Genomic DNA, 22387 nt, shown 5'->3' with positions numbered 1-22387 from the left:
CTCCAGACAGCCTCTTACTTAACACCCTCCGCTGAGTGCAACAAGACTAAACTGGAATTCTCCAACATCCCCCTCTGTTCAATCTTTTCACCCAAGACTGCAACTCACTGGGTTGGCCAAGCAGCACCCCAGCTTCTAATCACCCACCAAATCCTGGATATCTAGCTGCACTGAGCAGACACCATGGCTTACTACAGACTTTTCTAGAAGTCCCAGCTCCACGGAGCTAATGGACAGCCTCTTCAGCTTCACTGAGCTAACAATTGCTCTTCACCACTGTGCAGACAATATCTCCAGCTACCAAGCTGACAATGCCCCCAGCTGTATGAAAACGATTGCCCTTCAGCAGCCTCTGTCTGTCCTTGTGAAATCTTGCATGAAGTCAGCCTCTGTTCTGAGGCAGGGTACAATGTGTCACAGGAATTGAACCTGTGATGCTGGTCTTGTTCTGCATTACAATAAATGGTCTCATATCCAATTTTGGCCTTTGTCGTCCATAGATTCCCCTCTGATTGTTTCGCGTCCCCTTAACTGCATCACCCACTCCTTGTGATATTGAGTGCCCCCTATTGATTTATTTGTGCAGTCTTCCTCAGTATATTAACCACCAACACTCTGCTTCACCCAATGTAATATATATCCGAATACAAGTATGGTGGCACAGTGATTAGCACTGATGCCTCACAGCACCAGGGACCTGGGTTCGATTACGGCCTTGGGTCACTGCCTTTGTGGAGTCTGCACATTCGCCCTGAGTCTGCGTGGGTTTCCTCCGGGTGCTCTGGTTTCTTCCAACAGTCCAAAGTTGTGCAGGTTAGGTGGATTGGCCATGCTAAATTACCCCCTAATATAGCAACAGGTTATTTGGCCCATATTGGTGTTCATACAAGTCTCCTCCAATAATAGGCACCTCAAAGCCTTTCTGCATATTTTTCTATTCCTTTTGAAAACATGCAAGCTATTTTCCTCCACCACTTCCTGTGGTAATAAGTTCATTCTAACCTTTTGGATTAAAGAAATTTCTCATTCCCATTTGGCTTTGTTAGTAATTATATGGTGTTCATGGCCCGTATGTTTTGGATTATTGATTGTTGCGGGTCAAAGACCAGGAATTCTCTTCTGAGAAACACTGTGGCTGAACCTACATTTGGACTGCAGTGAATCAAGACGATAGCTCAGTTGAGAGTTATTAGGGATGGGCAACAATTGCTACCCCTGGAAGCAACATTCATAACAGAAGAACATAAGAACTAGGAGCAGGAGTAGGCCATCTGGCCCCTCGAGCCTGCTCCGCCATTCAATGAGATCATGGCTGATTTTTTGTGGACTCAGCTCCACTTTCCAGCCCGAACACCATAACCCTTAATTCCTTTATTCTTCAAAAAACTATCTATCTTTACCTTAAAAACATGTAATGAAGGAGCCTCAACTGCTTCACTGGGCAAGGAATTCCATAGATTCACAACTCTTTGGGTGAAGAAGTTCCCCCTAAACTCAGTCCTAAATCTACTTCCCCTTATTTTGAGGCTATGTCTCCTAGTTCTGCTTTCACCCGCCAGTGGAAACAACCTGCCCGCATCTATCCTATCTATTCCCTTCATAATTTTTAATGTTTCTATAAGATCTCCCCTCATCCTTCTAAATTCCAACGAGTACAGTCCCAGTCTACTCAACCTCTCCTCATAATCCAACCCCTTCAGCTCTGGGATTAACCTAGTGAATCTCCTCTGCACACCCTCCAGTGCCAGTACGTCCTTTCTCAAGTAAGGAGACCAAAACTGAACACAATACTCCAGGTGTGGCCTCAGTAACACCTTATACAATTGCAGCATAACCTCCCTAGTCTTAAACTCCATCCCTCCAGCAATGAAGGACAAAATTCCATTTGCCTTCTTAATCACCTGTTGCACCTGTAAACCAACTTTCTGTGACTCATGCACTAGCACACCCAGGTCTCTCTGCACAGCGGCATGCTTTAATATTTTATCGTTTAAATAATAATCCCGTTTGCTGTTATTCCTACCAAAATGGATAACCTCACATTTGTTGACATTGTATTCCATCTGCCAGACCCTAGGCCATTCACTTAACCTATCCAAATCCCCAAATTCACACAGCAAGGTCTCACAAACAACTGATAAAAATGGCCAGTTCATCTCTTTAAAATGGTACGGATTGCCAGATGAGTGTTCACCTGGGAAACGCTTGCTCTTCTTCAAACAGTATCATTTGGTATCCACCTGCACAGGCAGATGACTCTCAAGTTGTGAAATATTAGAAACTTGAACCCACAAATATCCATTCCCTCAATTATGACTTCTTTACAAAACGAACAGAGACCACTAAACATTTGCAATCAAATTAATACCTTTACTGCAACAATACATCTTTAAGCAAGTACGATTTCGCTCAGTTGGCTGAACAACTAGTTTATGATGCAGAGCAAGGTTAACAGTGTGGGTTCAATTCCTGTACCGGCTGAGGCCATTTATGAAGACCCCAACTTCGCAAGCGTGTTTCTCACCTGAGGTTTGGTGATCCTTGGGTTAAATCAACATCAGCCAGATGTCCCCCTCAAGGGGAAAGCAGCCTATGGTCATCTGGGCCTATGGCAATTTTACTTTATTTCTTTAAATACAAGATTTCTCGTGATTCTTTCAAAGATTTTAATGTTCTTTTAATTCATCCAACAGCTTTTCGAAAGCTTTTGCATTCAAATCGGGTAAAACTGCATTTTTACCACACAAACAACTTTCAGATTAAATTTTACCACATTTAGCCAACTCCACCATCTTATCCATTCCTCCCATGCCACCCTTACCTACTATCTCTTCCCGCCCATGCCATCTGTATCACATTCTCCCCATGCCATCTCATCCTAGAATGATTACAACACAAAAGGATGCCATTTGCCTGTTGTGCCCATGTTGGCTCTCTGCAAGTGTATCTCAGCTCCTCCTGCTCTTCACCTGTTCCCTGAAAATTGTTTCTGTCCAGGTGTCATCCAATTCCCTTTTGAAAGCCACATTTGAATTTGCATCCAGCATATTCTCAGGCAATGTATTCCTGATCCAAACTTCTCCCTGCATTAAAAAAAAGACTGCTAAGCCATCATTGGTGAAAGAACCAATCACCTTGGATCAGGATCCTCTAGATGTCAACTCTTCTGCCAACAGTTTGTCTTTATTTAAAGCAATCACATCCCTCTCAAGTGCAGTGTCCAGAATTAGGCACAATACTTCAGTTAAGGAAGAACCAGTCCTTTTCATGCCATCAACATAGAATTTACAGTACAGAATGAAGCCATTCAGCCCATCGAGTCTGCACCATTTTTTTTTGAAAGAACACCCTACCCAAGCTCTCACCCCTACCCCACAACCCAGTAACCCCATCCAACTCTAAGGGCAATTGTGGACACTCAGGGCAATTTAGCAGGGCCAATCCACCTAACCCGCACATCTTTGGACTGTGGGAGGAAACCGGAGCACCCAGAGGAAACCCACACACACACGGGGAGAACGTGCGGGCTCCGCACAGACAGTGACCCAAGCCGGGAATCGAACCTGGGACCCTGGAGCTGTGAAGCAATTGTGCTAACCACTATGCTACCGTGCTGCCCCAAACATCTCACAACATTGCATTCTTCCCATGTCACCACTCATACCATCCCCATCCCACCACATTTCCACGTTGACCGATCACCTGCCTACCTCTCCCCATAAGCAACAGTTCCTCGACTGACATTTCGAAAATAATCTAATCAAAATCTAACAGCATTGTTTACGCCGGAAATGAACACAAGACGGCACAGATTCTCACACTGGAACAGAATCTCTCCTTCAATCCTTAAAGCACGGAAGAAGGTGCACCTTCCTGGGTCAGTCCTGCCGCAATCCTTTATTTTCTTTTTTCTGTTTATTAAGTTTTGACAACAATCATAATGAACAGCATAGAAAATAGCTTACAGTCCAGAAATAATTCAATAAACTTACATTTGGAGGAGAAAGGAAAGGCCTGTTGAAATCTTGACTGCTGACCGAGCCAGGACAGTCGCTGAACGCTCATTCATATTTATCTCCCAGCTACTGAGAGGGAGGTCATAGCAAAGGATGAATTCCGGCACTTAGCACTGATTTCTGTCCCAACTTTTAAAAAACAACTAAGCACGGTGGTGCAGTGGTTAGCACTGCTGCCTCACGGCGCTGAGGTCCCAGATTCGATCCCGGCTCTGGGTCACCGTCCGTGTAAAGTTTGCACATTCTCCCCGTGTTTGCATGGGTTTTGCCCCAACAACCCAAAAAATGTGCAGGGTAGGTGGATTGGCCACACTAAATTGCGCCTTAATTGGAGAAAATGAATTGGGCACTTAAAAAAATTCTTTTAAAAAAACAACTGACCTTCAGAATGGTCAGGGAGAATCCACACCGCTTCTCTCTCACTCAGAGAAACTCACATTTTGCTTGGAAACAGTGTCACACCAATTGCTGGCAACCATTCAGTTCTCTTTGCACCCCATGATGGTGCCAGACACTGTCCACAATCTGACCCACCAACATTGCTCCCCTTGAACTAACAAATCAAAACAGTCCAGACAGATAAAACCTGGATTTTATTAAAGACTGTACACGCTTCACTGATTCATCCTTCTTTCAAGGCAGTGAAGCCCAAGTATTTCTGCACGTTCCTCATGGCTCAACATTTTTGCATTAAGGGTCAGTCTCATGGCTTTTCATTGCACCTTCTGCAAGGCTAGCTGGTCTCTTATTGGTCACTGTTCATTTCATACAATTTGTGTAGATTGATTTCAAATACAGTTTCACTATTTGGCATCCTCAGGTCATGTAGCCCAAAGTCAAAGTAAACGTAATCTCACCTTCACCTTTCTTAAATCAATATAATACCCATTACCCAGGCCAACCACAAAGGACTCTTTGGCCAGGAGTTGTCCTCCGATGCAAAAGACTCTTTTAACTGTCCTCATTATTTTCCCTCAACCTAAACTCATCTCTCTGGCCCCTTGCCTTCTCATCGAGAACTGCTAACGTGACATCGGCCGTTTCAATCCCTCCCCATTCACTGTAATCAGTTTCCCTCTGAATTGGCAGCACTCGGTTCTCTCAGGTCCAACCCTAACATTGTCATCAAACATGCTAAGTGGGGGTCGGTTCTTGTCTGGAAATGGTCTTCTACCTTGTAAGGGTCAAATGTTGATTCCCCAGTGCTTCTTTCTGCCTCCTGCAAACTATATCTCCATCACCAAACATCAAGTCATTGATTACAGGACCATTAGTGATATCATCTCTTCTGTAGAGCTTCCTTCCCTGTCATGGCAGTGTCCCTTTAAGAAATGTTTTGTCTTTTCACATGAGTTCAGTGATGTCATTGTGTGGGTGGAGCTGGGCTGTGGCTCTGAGTTTTACTTTTGCTTTGGTTTGGGGCTGTTGTGTGGCTGAGGTTTGCTTTCGTTTTCACATTTGGCTGCTGGATTCAGACAGAGAAGTCTTGTCCTGTCTCTCTCTCTCTGCATTTTAATAGATGTTTCCAGATTACTTGATAACTTGAAAATAAATAACTGCTTTCTGGAAGGAATTCAAACCTGCTGTTTTGAAAAGGAAAGAAGAGTGTGTGCTGGGCCACACCTTTGAAAATAGGTTTCTAGTTTATGGGATCTTGTTATTAAACTGGAACAGTTTAAAGGGGGAATTTATTAGTGGTTATACGTAGAATACTGTAGCTGTGTGGGGTATTTATGTTTGTAGTTGATAAAAATGCTTACTCTGTGTGTTTATAAAAATGTTAACTGAATTCGTAGAATTAACATGATGTTAATACCAAAGACATTTTCCCCTCCCCTCTTCTTTCAGCATTCCAAAGGAGCCATTCCCTCAGTGATACCCAATTCACTCAATAATCTCCAGAAATCCCTCCGTTTCAAATAACACCTTTTTAATCCAAGCAAAGATGAGCAACATCTGCCAGGTGCAATAGCGATTTGCACGCACTTCTTTCAATTTAGTATACTGTATTTGCTGCTGACAATTAGGTCTGCTCTGCATTGGGGTCTGCTCTGCATTGGGGAAACCAAACACAGATTGGGTGGCTGCTTGCAGATCACCTTCATTCCGACCTCAAAAAGAATGACCCCGGGCATCTGGTCACCTGCACTCTTAATTCTGCACCTTGCTCTCAACCCCAAGGTTCTGTCCTCTGCTTACTAAAATGTTTCAATGAAGCTAAATGGAAGTTTGACGTACAGCGCCTCATCTTTCACAGAGGGATTTTACAGTTTTCCACCCTCAACATTTCAACTACTTCAGACTGTAATCTCTGCCCCCAATTTGCTTCCCATTCTTTGCATATTTCATCCTCACACTGGTCTCTCTCGATTGTGGTGTAATGAACGACACTTTTCATAATTCTGCCATTTACACGTCCTCTATGGACCATCTGCTTCTTTACTTGACCCATTACCAATCACTTTGGCCGTGTACTTCAAACTCTTTTGTCATTTCGTTTTTTTTTCTGTCTTCCCATTTTTTTCTTTTCCCACCCTCCCCCATTTCACCTGCTTAAAATCTATCACTTTTGTTTTTATTAATGAAAGGGTGCAGGCTTGATCTGCAGGAATTAGCTACTCAACATTTGTTATGGAATCTAAAATGTATTGGTCTGCAACCTAAACACAGTTACAAGCAGCCTTGTGTAGTCATGCAAGCCTTAGGGTTCCTTCTTGAGAACTATAGATGAGGGAAAGGCAGTAGATATTGTATACATGGACTTCAGTAAAGCCGTTGACAAGGTACCTCATGGTAGACCTGTACAATAGGTAAAGTCACGTGGGATCAGAGGAGAGCTGGCAAGTTGAATACAGAACAGGCTTGGGCACAGAAGACAGAAGAAGGGTGCTTTTCTGAATGGAAGGCTGTGACTAGCCACGTTCCACAGGGATCAGTTATGGGGCCTTTGTTGTTTGTGGTGTATATAAATGATTTGGAAGAAAATGTAGCTGGTCTGATTAGCAAGGTCGCAGACAACACAAAAATTGGTGGAATTTCGGATAGTGAAGAGGATTGTCAGAGGATACAGCAGAATATAAACTGGTTGGAGTCTGGGCGGAGAAATGATAGATGGCGTTTAATCTGGACAAGTGTGAGGCAATGATCTTTGGAACGTCCAATGCATGTATGAATTACACAATAAATGGTAGAAATCTTGGAAGTACTAACAGGCAGAGAGATCTGGGTGTGCATGTCCACTGATCATTGAAAGTGGCATTGTATGTGGATAAGGTGGTCAAGAAGGCATATGGCATGCTGGTCTTTATCGGTCGGGGCATTGATATAAAAATTGGCAAGTCATGTTGCAGTTGCACAGGACCTTAGTTAAGCCTCATTTGAAATATTGTGTACAATTCTGGTCACCACGCTACCAGAAGGATGTGGATGCTTTGGAGAGGGTACAGAAGCGGTTTACTAGGATGTTGCCTGGTAGGGAGGGCATTAGCTACGAGGAGAATTCACGGTCTGTTCTCACTGGAACAGACGGAGGTTGAGAGGCAACCTGATGGAAGTCATAGAATCATTTAATTTACAGTGCAGGAGGAGGCCTTTCGGCCCATCGAGTTTGCACCAGCCCTTGGAAAGACCACTTTACCTAAGCCCACACCTCCATCCTATCCCCACACCCCCACCCTATTATCCCTGTAACCCCACCTAACCCAATCTTTTTGGACACTAAGGGCAATTTAGCACAGCCAATCTACGTAACCTGCACATCTTTGGACTGTGGGATGTGGGAGGAAACCAGAGCACCCGGAGGAAATCCACACAGACAGAGAGAGAATGTGCAGATTCTGCACAGTGACCCAAGCCCGAAATTGAACCTGGGACCCTGGAGCGATGAACCAATTGTGCTAACCACTGTGCTACTGTGCTGTCTGCAAGATTATGAGTGGCATGGACAGAGTGGATAATCAGAGGCTCTATCCTAGGTTAGGAGAGTCAAGTACTAGGGGACAAAGGTTTAAAGTGCATGGGGAAAAGTTTAGGACAGACGTGCAAGGCAAGTCTTTTTTACACAAGGGTAGTGGAAGTCTGGAATTCACTATCCAAGTTGGTGGTGGAGGCAGAGACCCTAAACTATCTTAAAAAGTACCTGGATTTGCACCGAAGTGCTATAAGCTACAGGGCTATGGATCAAGTGCAGGTAGATGGTATTAGAAAGGGCATCTGGGTGTCCTTGGGTTGGCATGGACAAGATGGGCCGAATAGCCTCCTTCTGTGCTGTAACTTGTCTATGCTTCCATGTCTCCACTCCCTCTCCAAATAAGCATCATTACTTAGTGCCATTCGTTTGCATTTTCCCCATATCCCTGCGCATTATTTGAATAAAAACAATCACTTCTAGGCAATGGGTTCCAGACACGAACAGCTTATGTGATAAAGCTTTTTCTCACATTTGTAACTGATATTACAAATTAAATCGCGAGGGGCGGCACAGTGGCGCAGTGCTTAGCACTGCCGCCTCACAGAGCCAAGGACCCGGATTCGATCTCGGCGCTGGGTCACTGTCCATGTGGAGTTTGCACATTCTTCCTGTGTCTGCGTGGGTCCCACCCCCACAACTGAAAAAGATGTGCAGGGTAGGTGGACTGGCAATGCTAAATTGCTCCTCAATTGGAAAAATAATAATTGGGCACTCTTAAATATATAATTTAAAATAACAAAATAAATCGTTACAACGACAAAACAGTTCAACTCTGCAGCTAATACAACCGTACTTGTCTAACATCTCTGTCACTAACCCACAAGACACCATAAACGTCATCTGCACCTTTTATGTCAATGGCACTAATCCCAGGATTTGTCAATTAGATATCTAAGAATAAATGTTGATTGAATTGTTGTAAATTTTTCACAAAGGAATGAAAAGATATAAATTAAACACAGCCTTAACTCAAGAACTGGATTAGAACAAAGAATAACGAACAGTACAGCACAGGAACAGGCCCTTCGGCCTGCGGCAATCACGTGTCTTATCTAGACCAACCGCCTGTATCCTTCTATGCCCCTTTTATTCATGTGCCTATCCATCTTGGCTCTTCTTGCAGAAACTGTCCTGCAAATTGTGCAGTAATTGACAGACTGAGGTGAACCCATGATGGCGCATGCGGTTCCCCACTAGCTATAGTCAACCAAAAAGTGACCCATTAATTTCTACTTAATTACCCCTTTCCTAGAAGACAACAGTGATTACACGTCATCAGCTGTAAAGCACTTTGGGATGTCCTGAGTTTGGTAAAGGCAATTTATGAAATGGAAGTCTTCCCATTTTAACTTTTGAATATAACATGAGAAAATTCTGGCGGTATACAAGGTGGAGATGATAAGATTCCTGACGAACAATATACAATCAAGAGAAGTAATAATCATCATACAACCATCCATTCCACTGCCCTGAAGGTGAAATTGTAGTTCTTGGCCTGAAATGATTCCACATTGTTTTACGGATATGAACCAAACGCTTTGATCTATTTGAACCTCTGAATGCAGCTCCATACAAGATTAACAAGTGAGAAGGATAAATATTCAAGTCTGGCATGGGGTGGGATAATCTTTTCTAACTAAACTTCTAAAATAAAAGCAAAATACTGCAATACTGGAAATAGTCAGCGCAGGTCTGCAGCATCTGTGGGGAAAGAAACAGAGTTAACGGTTTGAGTTGAATATGCTCTTCTTCAGAGCTCAAATTAAATTATATTCAATTTGAAATGTTAACTCTTGTTTCTTTCTCCACAGATATTGCCAGGCCTGAATATTTCCACCACTTTGTTTTCATTCCAAAAACTAACTGAACATTAGGAATTCTGAAATGGTAAACATGATAAACTTAAACAGAGTACAGAAACTGAAGTCACAGTACACAGTATAATGCACTTCGTCAATTCATCATCAGAAGTCATGTATTTAGCATTACTCAATGCAATCATGAACTATTAAGTGCATTAATACTATCTTTTTATTAAACTACAAATTTAAATATACATTGAAGCACAAAACTTTATAAAAATTGAAGCAATTATTTAAATACATTGATTTGATGTTCATGGCTATAGCAATTTTCAGGAAGCTTACAAAGAAGAGACAAACTATATGCTGTTCAGTACTTACACTGTTGTTGCGGGTATCAACAACTGGAAACTTTTTGACGATGTATTTGACAGCAGATTCCAAGTTTTTGTCAATTAAGTATGATGGTTTTGCCTTTGGATCCCCACATGCCTGCAACAAAGATGAAAAAGAAAGACATTACAATGTCTTGGAGAGTTTTCCATTCATAGCTACAACCAGTTGTCAACCAGTGAACTAAGGATTTTAAATAGTGCTTTCAGTGAACAGGTGACAGAATGAATAGGCAAGTGCAAGGAATCATCAAAACTGGAGTATGCAATGGAAGGTAGAGAACGAGAGATGTGCTACAGAGGTATTACAGAACACAGCAGTATAACAGAGTGAAATGGTTCACTCTTCAAAAGAAAAGTGCATATTTTAATCCAAGCAGTACTAAGGTAGGGACTAAATGGTTATACAAAACTTGCAAATTGCAAACTTCAAACATTATGAAGAGTACTGTTGTCACACTGCTTTATGTCTACTTTGCATGCACAAAATCAAACCTAAAGCTAATGGGGGCAGTATTTTAAAGCAGTGCAAGCCTCTAGATTTTGCTCTGTAATCATAAAAAGGTTTCTTAGAACAGAAATTAATCTGAGATCGAAAGAACTTTGATGAGACAATTTTTCCTTTTAAGTTTGGGTGCAAAATAAAAGGATTTAGCGGAATTCCTAAGGGAGTTTAGAAGCAAAATGTGATAACAAGGAGGAAAGCAGAATACAGCATGTAACCCAGTCTTCAGGTAGAAAACAAGAATCATAACAGTTAATTTTATCTAGCTTTCTACTCATTGATTTTTTTTAGCTCATCCAATGTCCTACGTATTGTGAATTATAAAGAGAAGTCATGGGTGATGAGACTGGTCTGATAGCAGAGGGAAGGTGAAAAGTTTTGCAAACCTTCCAAACTTGTCCTTGCTGTGGAAGCATTGTAACAGAAAAAGAGAACACATGTAAAACACAAGTTTCCAACATCTGACATGCGTCTGCACAAAGTTTAGGGAATAATACTTTAAAAGCCTAATGATAAATGTGTAAACAGAAAACGTACACAAATTCAAGAAAATCAAAGAATCTGAAGTCTGAAAAACCTAATTTATAGCATTATGAAGGCATTACATGCAACTGAAGACAATCTGGACACAGAAATTTTAAATTGTTAAGGAAAAACAGTAAAATAATTTACAGCCCTTTTGAAATGCTGAACCGTGTCTAATATGGATTGCAATAATAAAACTAGCAACATTCTCTAACTAGCCTGCAGAATTTTACATCATTTTACGATTATAGCGTGCACAATTTTTTTCAAACAGCTTCAGATTTATAGAAGTTACCAAATGTCCTTAAGTATTGTTAAGGAAATATTTGACTATGTAAAATAATCAAACAAACAAAATAGTTTATCCAAACAATTATGTGAATTTATGGTATCTATTTTTTATGTTCTTTCTCCATGTCCTCCATACAGCAATACAGTAATTTCTTACATTTGTTAATAATCAAGTTGTTCCTGAAATGAGGTTTTACATAAGTAAATGTTGAGAATGTAAATTTAAGTAGTCAATAACAACTTGTATTTATATAGTGTCTTTAAAGTAGTAAGATGCCCCATAATATTTCACAGGAAAATTTACAAAGTCAAATTTGACAGCCATATAAGGCAACTTTAGGAGATATGACAAAACTTAGGCGAAGTAATACGTTTTAAGGAGCATCCCAAAAAGGAAGGAAAAGCGTTATAGAGATGGAGTGCTTTAGGGCAGGAATTTCAAAGCCAAGGGCCTTTGTAGCCGAAGACACCAATGCTGGTGATTAAAATTGGCAATGTCCAGGAGGCCACAATTAGAGTGCAGATATCGTGCGTTCATAGTTTTTTTTTATTCGGCCATGGGATGTGGGCATTGCTGGCTGGGACAACATTTATTGCCCATCCTGGAGGACAGTTAAGAGTCAACCACATTGCTGTGGATCTGGAGTCATATGTAGGCCAGACCAGGTATGGGCACTACATGGACATTCTGAATCAAACCTCACCCGAATGGGCGCCGTAGTGTGGTGACAAGGGGATTTTCACAGTAACTTGATTGCAGTGCTAATGTAAGCCGACTTGTGACACTAATAAAATTATGATTATTATTATTGCAAGAATGACAAATTTTCTTCCCTAGTAAACCAGATGGGTTTTTAATGACAATCATCAATGGTTTCATGGTCATCTTTAGGCTTTTAATACCAGATTTCATTCTTGACTTCAGATTTTCACTATCTGCCATGGCGGGATTCAAACCCGGAGCCCCAGAGAATGACTCTGGGTCTAGGTCTTTGGATTACGAGTCCAGTGACAATACCTCTATCTCACTGTTGGAGGAGATTATAGAGATAGGGTGAGATAAAAGACCACAAAGGGATTTGAAATTAAGGATGCAAATTTTGAATGGCGGCATTGCTTAACCAGGAGCAGACATAAACCAGTGAGGACAGTGGTGATGGGGAGCCTTGTGCAAGTGAGGACATGAGCAGTAAGGACTATAAGCAGCAGAGTTTGGATGACCACAGGTTTAGAGAGATAGAATGGGGAAGGCTGGCCAGGAGTGTGTTGAAATAGTCACGTCTAGTAGGTAAAAAAATGAATGGATCAGGATTTAAGAGTCAAAAATTACAGTAGTTTTGCTCGAATAGAGTATCCTGTCCCCAATTTTAATTTAAAAAAATACATGAATTACATTTGTAAAATACAAGTATATTTTCAACACAGACGTGAAAAATAAGCAGGCAGACATGTTACGAGGAGGGTGAACAGATTTTGAAATTTTGAAAATTCGAAACAGAGGCAAATTGGAAAGCCTCGAGGTGTGATGATTGGCATGTTGGGCAACCAATGGCTCGAGTCTGGGAAAGAGTACTTGATTTGACAATATTACTTGGTATAAACAGTCATGAAAATCAAGAGAGAGAAAAGCTTGTGACCAAACTAGCAAAATTGTTCCCACTTACATTTCTTTTTGCTGATTATAGGCATTGTAATTTTAGGGTGAAGTTATATCATGAGATTGATATTAATGCAATTGCATTTAAAGTGAGGAGGGTGGGAGACTTCAACGGGAGTGGAGGAGATTCAGTGAAGAAGTGTAGCTCTTCCAGGCCTTTGCTAATCTCAGAAAAGGCCATCTCTGATCAGTTCTTTCTGTTGCTCTTCACCCACATCTCCCTCACAACCCTACTTCCCATTTCTGCTGCTGGGAAAATTCTCACCATTGACATGTTTCAAAATTACAACAGTTTTAACTCTTCATCGAGAGTTATTGTTTTGCTCAAACATATCCAACCCTCCACAGTTCATGCCAGTCGCCAGTAAAATCATTGCTCTTTGGATTTTAGCGAATAGTGTTGAGAGGAGTGAGCAGATTCAAAAGAGGTAGGCTTGAACGCAAAGGGCAGACAACAGGTTTAGCTGTCCATTACCAGATGTGGCTGGCCAACATAAAAGCACCATGCTCTCCTCTTCCAAAATACGAACAATTCCAGGATCATCCTGGCATGCAAAAGATAGCTCTCACTATTTTTTCCCCTCTATGGCAAACCATCTTCTTAAAGCCCTCTATCCCTGCCTCCTTCACCATGTGCAAGCAGCTAATGGAATTCTTGCCAACCAAGAATTCAGCCAATTCTTGGCTACACTCAGCCAAATTGTTCCCAAGCCTCCCCACCACTGACTCACCATCTGAATTCCTATCTTTCTCTCTGCATCATCTCTCCTCAAGCCTTCTCAAAGCTAGTCTTGTCCCAAAACGCACCTCTTGCTACCTCAACTTCACTTCCACTGAAGTGACTACCCACTTTCCTTCTTGGCTCCCACCTTAGCCGATATTGTAAACATAATCTATCTTCGGGTAACCTTAGCTGATATTGTAAACGGAATCTCTCTTCAGGTAAAACTCCCTTCAAATCTGCCACATTCCTCCCCTCAAAAATAACCCTTGATCCCCTTATCATTGCAAATTAGGACTCCATCTCATCTCCAACCTCTCTTTACTCTTCAAAACCTTTGAACATGCTGTTACCTCCATACCCACCTTTTCCAGAACTACATAACATAAGAACTAGGAGCAGGAGTAGGTCATCTGGCCTCTCGAGCCTGCTCCGCCATTCAATGAGATAATGGCTGATCTTTTTTGGACTCAGCTCCACTTTCCGGCCCGAACACCATAACACCTTAATCCTTTTATTCTTCAATAAACTATCTTTATCTTAAAAATATTTAATGAAGGAGCCTCAACTGCTTCATTGGGCAAGGAATTCCATAGATTCACAACCCTTTGGGTGAAGAAGTTCGTCCTAAACTCAGTCCTAAACCTACTTCCCCTTATTTTGAGGCTATGCCCCCTAGTTCTGCTGTCACCCGCCAGTGGAAACAACCTGCCCGCATCTATCCTATCTATTCCCTTCATAATTTTAAATGTTTCTATAAGATCCCCCTCACCCTTCTAAATTCTAACGAGTACAGTCCCAGTCTACTCAACCTCTCCTCGTAATCCAACCCCTTCAGCTCTGGGATTAACCTAGTGAATCTCCTCTGCACACCCTCCAGCGCCAGTATGTCCTTTCTCAGGTAAGGAAACCAAAACTGAACACAATACTCCAGGCGTGACCTCACTAATAACTTACACAATTGCAACATAACCTCCCTAGTCTTAAACTCCATCCCTCTAGCAATGAAGGACAAAATTCCATTTGCTTTCTTAATCACCTGTAAACCAACTTTTTGCGGCTCATGCACGAGCACACCCAGGTGTCTCTGCACAGAGGCGTGTTTTAATATTTTATCATTTAAATAATAATCCCTTTTGCTATTATTCCTACCAAAATGTATAACCTCACATTTGTCAACATTGTATTCCATCTGCCAGATCCTAGCCCATTCACTTAACCTATCCAAATCCCACTGCAGACTTCCAGTATCCTCTGCACTTTTTGCTTTTTGCTTTATCACTCATCTTAGTGCCGTCTGCAAACTTGGACACATTGCCCTTGGTTCCCAACGCCAAATCATCTATGTAAATTATGAACAATTGTGGGCCCAACACAGAATCCTGAAAGACACCACTAGCTCCTGATTGCCAACCAGAGAAACACCCATTAATCCCCACTCTTTGTTTTCTATTAATTAACCAATGCAGCAACCTTTTGTGTGGCACCTTGTCAAAAGCTTTCTGGAAATACATACTTGAACCCCTCCACTCAGGTTTCCACCCTTGCTGTAGTACCAAAAGAGCTTTGCAAAAGCATGCTCCACGACTGTGGTAAACTATTCACCTTCATTCTTCTCAACCTACCTGCAGCCTTTGGGAGTTTGGCAGTATTAAATGGCATATACTTTACTGCAAGAAAGCAAATGAATGAAGAACGGGTAGGGATGGCAGTGCAAGAATACTGTTTGGGGGGCTCACAGAAAAGATAAGGTGAAGGGTTTTTAAAAAGAGTAAGGGGATCGCTTCTCAGCCTTTTGGTGAAGATGAGCGTGAGGTCAGGTGTAATGCCTGGATCTGGTATGTCTCTCTTGTGGGGACCATGATATGGATTCAATTCAAATTGGTTTTTGGAGCAGGCAAGGAGCTGGATTAGGGATTTTCCCCTGTCCACAATGAGCTCTGGCTTTGTAACTCTGATAAAGTAATTTTTTAAAAAAGGGTAGGGGTGCATACAGTATTGATTCAAAAATACTTAAGCTGAGAAGGAGGGATATGGCAGAAGGAACATCAACGACACTAAATAGATTGAACTCAATAATGAGCAATCACACAAATGGAAGGGTAGGAAATATGTAGCTACGGCTCTGAGAAGTGCCAAAGCAACAAGATCATAAAGTTGTTTTTTTTTTTTTAATTTAGAGTACCCAATTCATTTTTTCCAATTAAGGGGCAATTTAGTGTGGCCAATCCATCAAGCCTGCACATTTTTGGGTTGTGGGGGGAAGAAACCCACGCAAACACAGGAAGAATGTGCAAACTCCACACGGATAGTGACCCAGAGCCGGGATCGAACCTTGGACCTCAGCACCGTGAGGCCGCAGTGCTAACCCATTGCACCACCGTGCTGCCCAACTGGGATAAAGTTAGTGTGGAAAGCACAAAAGGAGCATAATTCTTAGAATGCTTCCAGAACTTTTATAGCCAGTATGTATTAAATCCTTCAAGAAAGGAGGCAGTTTGGACTTAGTTTTAGGGAATAAAGCTGTGCAGACGGAAGGGGTATTCAGTTGCAGTGCATTTCATAGAATCACTACTGTGCAGAAGGAGGTCATTCACCCCATTGAATCTGCATCAACCCTACCTAGGCCCACTCCCCCACCCTATCCCCGGAACCCAGTAACTCTCACCTAACCTTCTGGACACTAATGGCCAATCCACCTAACTTTCACATCTTTGGACTGTGGGTGGAAACCGGAGCACCCGGAGGAAAGCCACGCAGACATGGGGAGAACGTACAAACTCCACACAGGCAGTCACCCAAGGCCGGAATTGAACCCGGGTCCATGGTGTGAGAGGCAGCAGTGCTAACCACTGTGCAGCCCTTTAGTGACCATATTTTATTTAGGTTTAGGGTGATTATTGAAAAAGACAGCAGCAACCATGAATACAATTTCTCAATTGGGGAAAGCTAATTCTACTAAAGTTGAGATGCTATTTTGCTGAAGTCGTCTGAAAACAACTGCTTTGAAAAGGTAAAAACCAGACCCAAATCAGTGAACGCATTCGAGGAAGAGAAAGCAAAGTTCCGAACAAGAAAATGGGTGGCACAAACAAATCCAGTGCCACTTGGACATCAAGTGGCTTAAAGGAGGGTAGGAAATAAAAGGGGAGGTTTCTGGCAAATACCAAGAGCTCAATACTGCAGAGAACCTGGAGTATAAAAGGTGTACAGTGAAATGAGGAAAGAAAGAGAAGCCATTAAAAAAATACTGGCCAGTAAAATTCAGGATAACCCATCATTTTGTAACCTTCTCTGGCGCCAGTGCTACCAGAGCAGTCAGGTAACGTTGCATCATTGTATTAATTAGCCTAACCTCAATGGTGGGAAAATTCCTTTCAGGAAGACGTGAATTAATCAAAGAAAGCACACATTTGTTAATAGGTAGTATCTGATAAGCGTGATTGACTTTTTTGAGAAGGTATATAGGATAGTGGATGAGGATAGAGCATTTTATTTAGTTGAGGTGGATTTTAGCAAGGCCTATGATAAGATCCCACATGACAAACTGGTTCTGAAAATAAAAGCCCATTGGAATTGAAGGGAAAGCAGCAAGTTAGATCCAAAATGGACTCAGAAGCAGGAAGCTAAGATTAATGGTCAAAGATTGTTTTGGTGGCTGGAAGGTGCTTTCAGTGGGGTTCCATATGGCTCAGGACTGGGTCTCTTATGTTTTTGCTATATATCAATAACTTGGGACTTGAATATAGGGTTCATTAAGAGGTTTGCAGACAAAATGTATCTGTCGTTGACAACAAAGAGAACAGTTGCTGCAGAAAGACATCAATGGACCAGGCAGGTGGGTGAAACCGTGGCAAATGGAGTTCAACCAGGTAAGTGCGAGGGAATGCATTTGGAAAGGCTAACAAGGAAATGCATAATAAATGGTACGGTGCTGAGCAGAGTAGAAACCCTTTGAGTGAATATCCACAGATCCCTGTAGGTGGTACAGTAGCTAGCACTTCTGCCTCACAGCATCAAGGACCTCTGTTCAATTACAGCCTTGGGTGACTGTGTGGAGTTTGCACATTCTCCCTCTGTCTGCGTTGGTTTCCCCGGTTTCCTCTTACAGTCCAAGGATGTGCAGGTTAGGTGGGGTTCCGGGGTGAGGTGAGGGAGTGGACCTAGATAGGGTGCTCTTTCAGAGGTCAGTGCAGACTCAATGGGTTGGATAACTTCCTTCTGTATTGGAGGGATTCTAATCTTTTTTGTTTATAAATAAATTTAGAGTATCCAATTATTTTTTCCAATTAAGGGGCAATTTACCATGGCCAATGTACCTATCCTGCACATCTTTTTGTGTTGTGGGGGTGAGACCCACAAAGACACGGAGATAATGTGCAAACTCCACACTGATTAGTGACCCGAGGCCCGGGTAGAAGCCAGGTTTTCTGTGTCGTGAGGCAGCAGTGCTAACCACTGCGCCACCGTACCTATTTTATTGTTCTAAAAGGCATACTGGATACTTGCCTTTATTAGCCAAGGAAGAGAATATAAGAGCTGGGAGGAACATATGCTGGAACTGTTTAACACCCCAATTAGGCGTCAGCTGGAGTAATGCATGCAGTTCTAGTCGGCCATAATAAGAAAGATACAATTACATAAGAGAGGATACAGAGGACATTTCCTGGACTTCAGAATTGTAGTTTATAGGATTGTAGCCAAGATTGTGGATAAGCTCAGGCAGTTTTACTTGGAACAGAGGGGTTGAATGAAAGTTGAATTAAAGTATATGAAATGATAAGGCGACCACATACATTGGATAGGGAAACCTGATTGCCCTTGATTAATTTGATTTATTTATTGTCATATGCACCCAAGTGCAATGAAAAGTATTTTTCTGCGGCCAAGGAAATGTACACAGTAGACCAAAAAAAATAGTAGACAGTTACAGTGAGTGCGCGAATGTACATAGTACATCGACAAATATATAATTAGTTACAGTATGGAACAAGGGCAAAATAACAAAGCAAATACAACATAAGCAAGAGCAGCATAGAGAGTCTTGAATAGTGTCTTATAGGGAACAGATCAATCTGAGGGACAGTCGTTGAGGAGTCTGGTAACTGTGGGGAAGATGCTGTTCCTAAGTCTGGATGTACGGCTCTTCACATTTCTGTATCTTCTGCCTGATGGAAGGGTCTGGAAGAGGTCAGCCTGCATGAGAGGGGTCTTACGAGGATTGAGGGGTCATAACCTAGGGGCATGGATTTAAGTATGAGGGGGAAATCTGAAGGGAATGCTTTTCATGCAGAGAATGATGGGATGTCAAACTCACTGCCTGAAAGGGTGGCAGAGGCAGAAAATCTCACACTATTTACAAAAATACTTAGAAAGGCACCTGAAGTGCCGTAACCCACCGGGGAATGGACCAAGAGCTGGAAAGCGAAATGAGGCTAGATGGTTACTTGTTGCCTCCTTCCCTGCTGTCCATATCTATAATTCTATAATTTTGAAATGGTTATCCCACAAGCCTCCTCAAACGCCTCTCCTCCATCATCCAGCTAGATTGTATTCTAAAGTCTGTAATTTTGTCCCCATACATTTCTGCCTTGAATAACTATATCTTTGACCAATCATTTGATCATCTGACCGAATATCACCTTATCTGGCTTGGTGTTACATAGAACATAGAACAGTACAGCACAGAACAGGCCCTTCGGCCCTCAATGTTGTGCCGCGCAATGATCACCCTACTTAATCCCACGTAACCCGTATACCCGTAACCCAACAATCCCCCCATTAACCTTACACTACGGGCAATTTAGCATGGCCAATCCACCTAACCCGCACATCTTTGGACTGTGGGAGGAAACCGGAGCACCCGGAGGAAACCCACGCACACACTGGGAGGACGTGCAGACTCCACACAGACAGTGACCCAGCCGGGAATCGAACCTGGGACCCTGGAGCTGTGAAGCATTGATGCTAACCACCATGCTACAGTGTGTTGTATTTCCTTTTACAAGGTTCCTGTAAAGCACCCCACCCTATCGCTTTAGCATCCCCCCAGTGCATTGAGGCATCTGCATTTATCCAATTCAGGCCTCCTGTGCACCCCAATTTGTTTTGCTTCACCATTTGTGACCTTTTCTTCAGTTGCCAAGGTCTCAAGCTCGAACCCCTCAGTTTTCGACCGGATTTCTGATCACCTGTCCTAATCATTTCTTATGTGACTCGGTGCTAAATTTTGTTTGATAACACTGCGATAAATCACCTTGGGATGTCTTATTGCACTGAAGGTGCTGTATGGATGAAAGTTACTAATTTAAAAGTTTCAATATGTCACTCAACATGCAACTGTTACACACAGTTCAGAACTGGTATTTTCTCATGCTTGACATTGGCACTTTTCTGATTGAGTGTCTCTGGACTGATATTCTGATCTAGCAAGGAACTCGTTAAAATAATGTGTACCTACATAAATGGCATAGTCAAGCTACTGAGAACTGATTACTAGTAATAAATGTTTTTTTTGCAATATAAAAGCCCTACTTGATTCTTAAAATACTGGATTACACATCATATTTTCAGGACAGATTTTAGTTTTACATGTCTATACACACACACATACTATCCATTGTTAATGCACATTGGATTGACACTATGCCTTTGCAATAGACCAGGCATTGTCAAACTTGGGGGCGTGACCCACGGGTGGGTCGTGGGCGCGTGTCGGTAGGGTCGCGAAGCCGTCCATCGCGGCGCTCAGGACCGCGCAACTCTGCGCGCACCAGCCGGCTGTTAAGAACGCCGGCTGCAAGCAGCCTTCAAAATGGCGCCAAACATGCAAAAAGAATGCGGCCGCACTGCGCATGCGTGCCAGATCATCGGCGCACATGCACAAAACTATGCGCAAGGGCGGTGATGATTGGGCACGCATGCGCGGTGTGGCCGCTTTTTTTTCGGGGGGGGGGGGGGGTTTTATTCATTTATTTTATTCATTTAATTTTTATTTTTTTCATTTATTTTATTCATTTTTTTTACAAGGTCGGGGGGGGTTGATAAAATTTTACAGGAAAAAAATGCAGAACTTTGGACAGACGGAGACTCCATACTTTCCGACACCGGAAGGCTTCACCTTCATCCAATAGGTTCCATTGGAGGAGCGTGTACAAGGGCCAAAGGGACCCAAAACCATTTCCTCCATTTTTGTCAGCAGCAAACAAGGCAAGAGAAAATGGTGGGTCACGCACGTCAGCCGGCGTGGGTCGCGAAGGTCAGCCGGCGTGGGTCGCGAAGGTCAGCCGGCGTGGGTCGCGAAGGTTGGCCGTTTGGTAAAAATGGGTCCCCGAAAAAAGTTTGAAGAACACTACAATAGACACCTCGGAGCTTAAAACAATACCAAGGAAATATTACAGGAGATATTGATTAAAAAAATGAACTGCTTCCTGTAACTGAAACACCATAGGGGCTATAGTGTCAAATTCTGCAATGACGACAGTTCTTAATCACATCATAATCCAAAAGACAGACCGTTAATTTACTCGATACCTTTAAATTCCAAAATTTGCAGGGATTATATTTTTCTATAAAGGGGTAACTGATAACAGTTGAACCAGAGCATCCATGCCACCAACGTTAAGCAGCAGACAAGCTCAAGTTACAGTGGCAGCAAGCAGAACATAGAGACAGGATGATTGAGCTTGGAAAAGTAAGCTGTTTCAGTTCAAGACTGCAGGCAGAGCTTCAGACTGGCAGGAAGAATGCCATTACAATCAACACTGATCGAAGATTCAGGCAGCCAATCACATTCTGCCATTTCATTTACTTTCCCACTGAAAATAGGAAACCGATAGTTTTGAATATGGGATTTATTTTTAGATTCAGCACAAAGTGGTGTGAGATAATACACAATCTGATGCTGAAACAACCAGAAAATTTGTTTAATTTCACTCTCCAGTGGCACCCATTGAACAGGAGATATTTTACGTTTAGTTCAAGAGACCTGCCATATTAAAGAATATTACTTAGGACGTAAATGGATTGATATGTTCACAAGTGAATTCATGCTATTTTGGAATAATAAATGACATGAAAATCCAGGAATAAAAATCTCCAAAATCCCACAGTTTGAACAAGGAGGTAGGTCACGTAAAATTACCAATAGGATATCAGCCAACTCCTCTCAGCAATGGCAACATTGAAAATTAGTGTAAATTGCTAGCACTGGAAAATATAGATAGCAATTAGCTCACATCCTTCCAATGAGAAGTCACTTAACTGTTGCAACATTATTGTGCAAGATACTTCAACTTACAAAATGGTGTAGCACATTATAGGGACTATTTGCAATATGTTTATCTTGTGAAACATTTGCATGATCCCAACCAATGAAAACAGTTATAAAATAAAGGTTAAAAGGAAAGTAAAATATGGTGGATGCTGAACATCTGAAATAATGGGAGAACCACCTGATGTGCATCCGCTCAGCACATCACCACCACCGGACGTCCTGACCCTGTATTT

The 22387-nt window shown here is 42.2% G+C and overlaps 1 protein-coding gene across 8 annotated transcripts in view; it reads right to left on the bottom strand.

The window, feature by feature from the left end:
• nckap1 (NCK-associated protein 1) overlaps positions 1-22387 on the bottom strand; it is a 256739-nt gene that overhangs the window by 192485 nt on the left and 41867 nt on the right. For 5 of the 8 annotated variants that reach the window (XM_038789224.1, XM_038789226.1, XM_038789228.1 and 2 more), the window contains exons 2-3: positions 11072-11089; positions 10170-10280 (exon numbers count right to left, since the gene is read on the bottom strand). In XM_038789224.1, coding sequence (XP_038645152.1) covers positions 10170-10280; positions 11072-11089 — 129 coding nt within the window. The remainder of the gene's footprint in view (positions 1-10169; positions 10281-11071; positions 11090-22387) is intronic. The other 3 variants (XM_038789230.1, XM_038789227.1, XM_038789231.1) reach the window with 1 other exon arrangement.

This window comes from Scyliorhinus canicula, chromosome 2, assembly GCF_902713615.1.
Source record: "Scyliorhinus canicula chromosome 2, sScyCan1.1, whole genome shotgun sequence".
In the NCBI taxonomy this organism is placed as follows: Eukaryota; Metazoa; Chordata; class Chondrichthyes; order Carcharhiniformes; family Scyliorhinidae; genus Scyliorhinus; species Scyliorhinus canicula.
The sequence above is the reverse complement of the archived record's forward strand: the minus strand, read 5'-3'. Positions and strand labels throughout refer to the sequence as shown.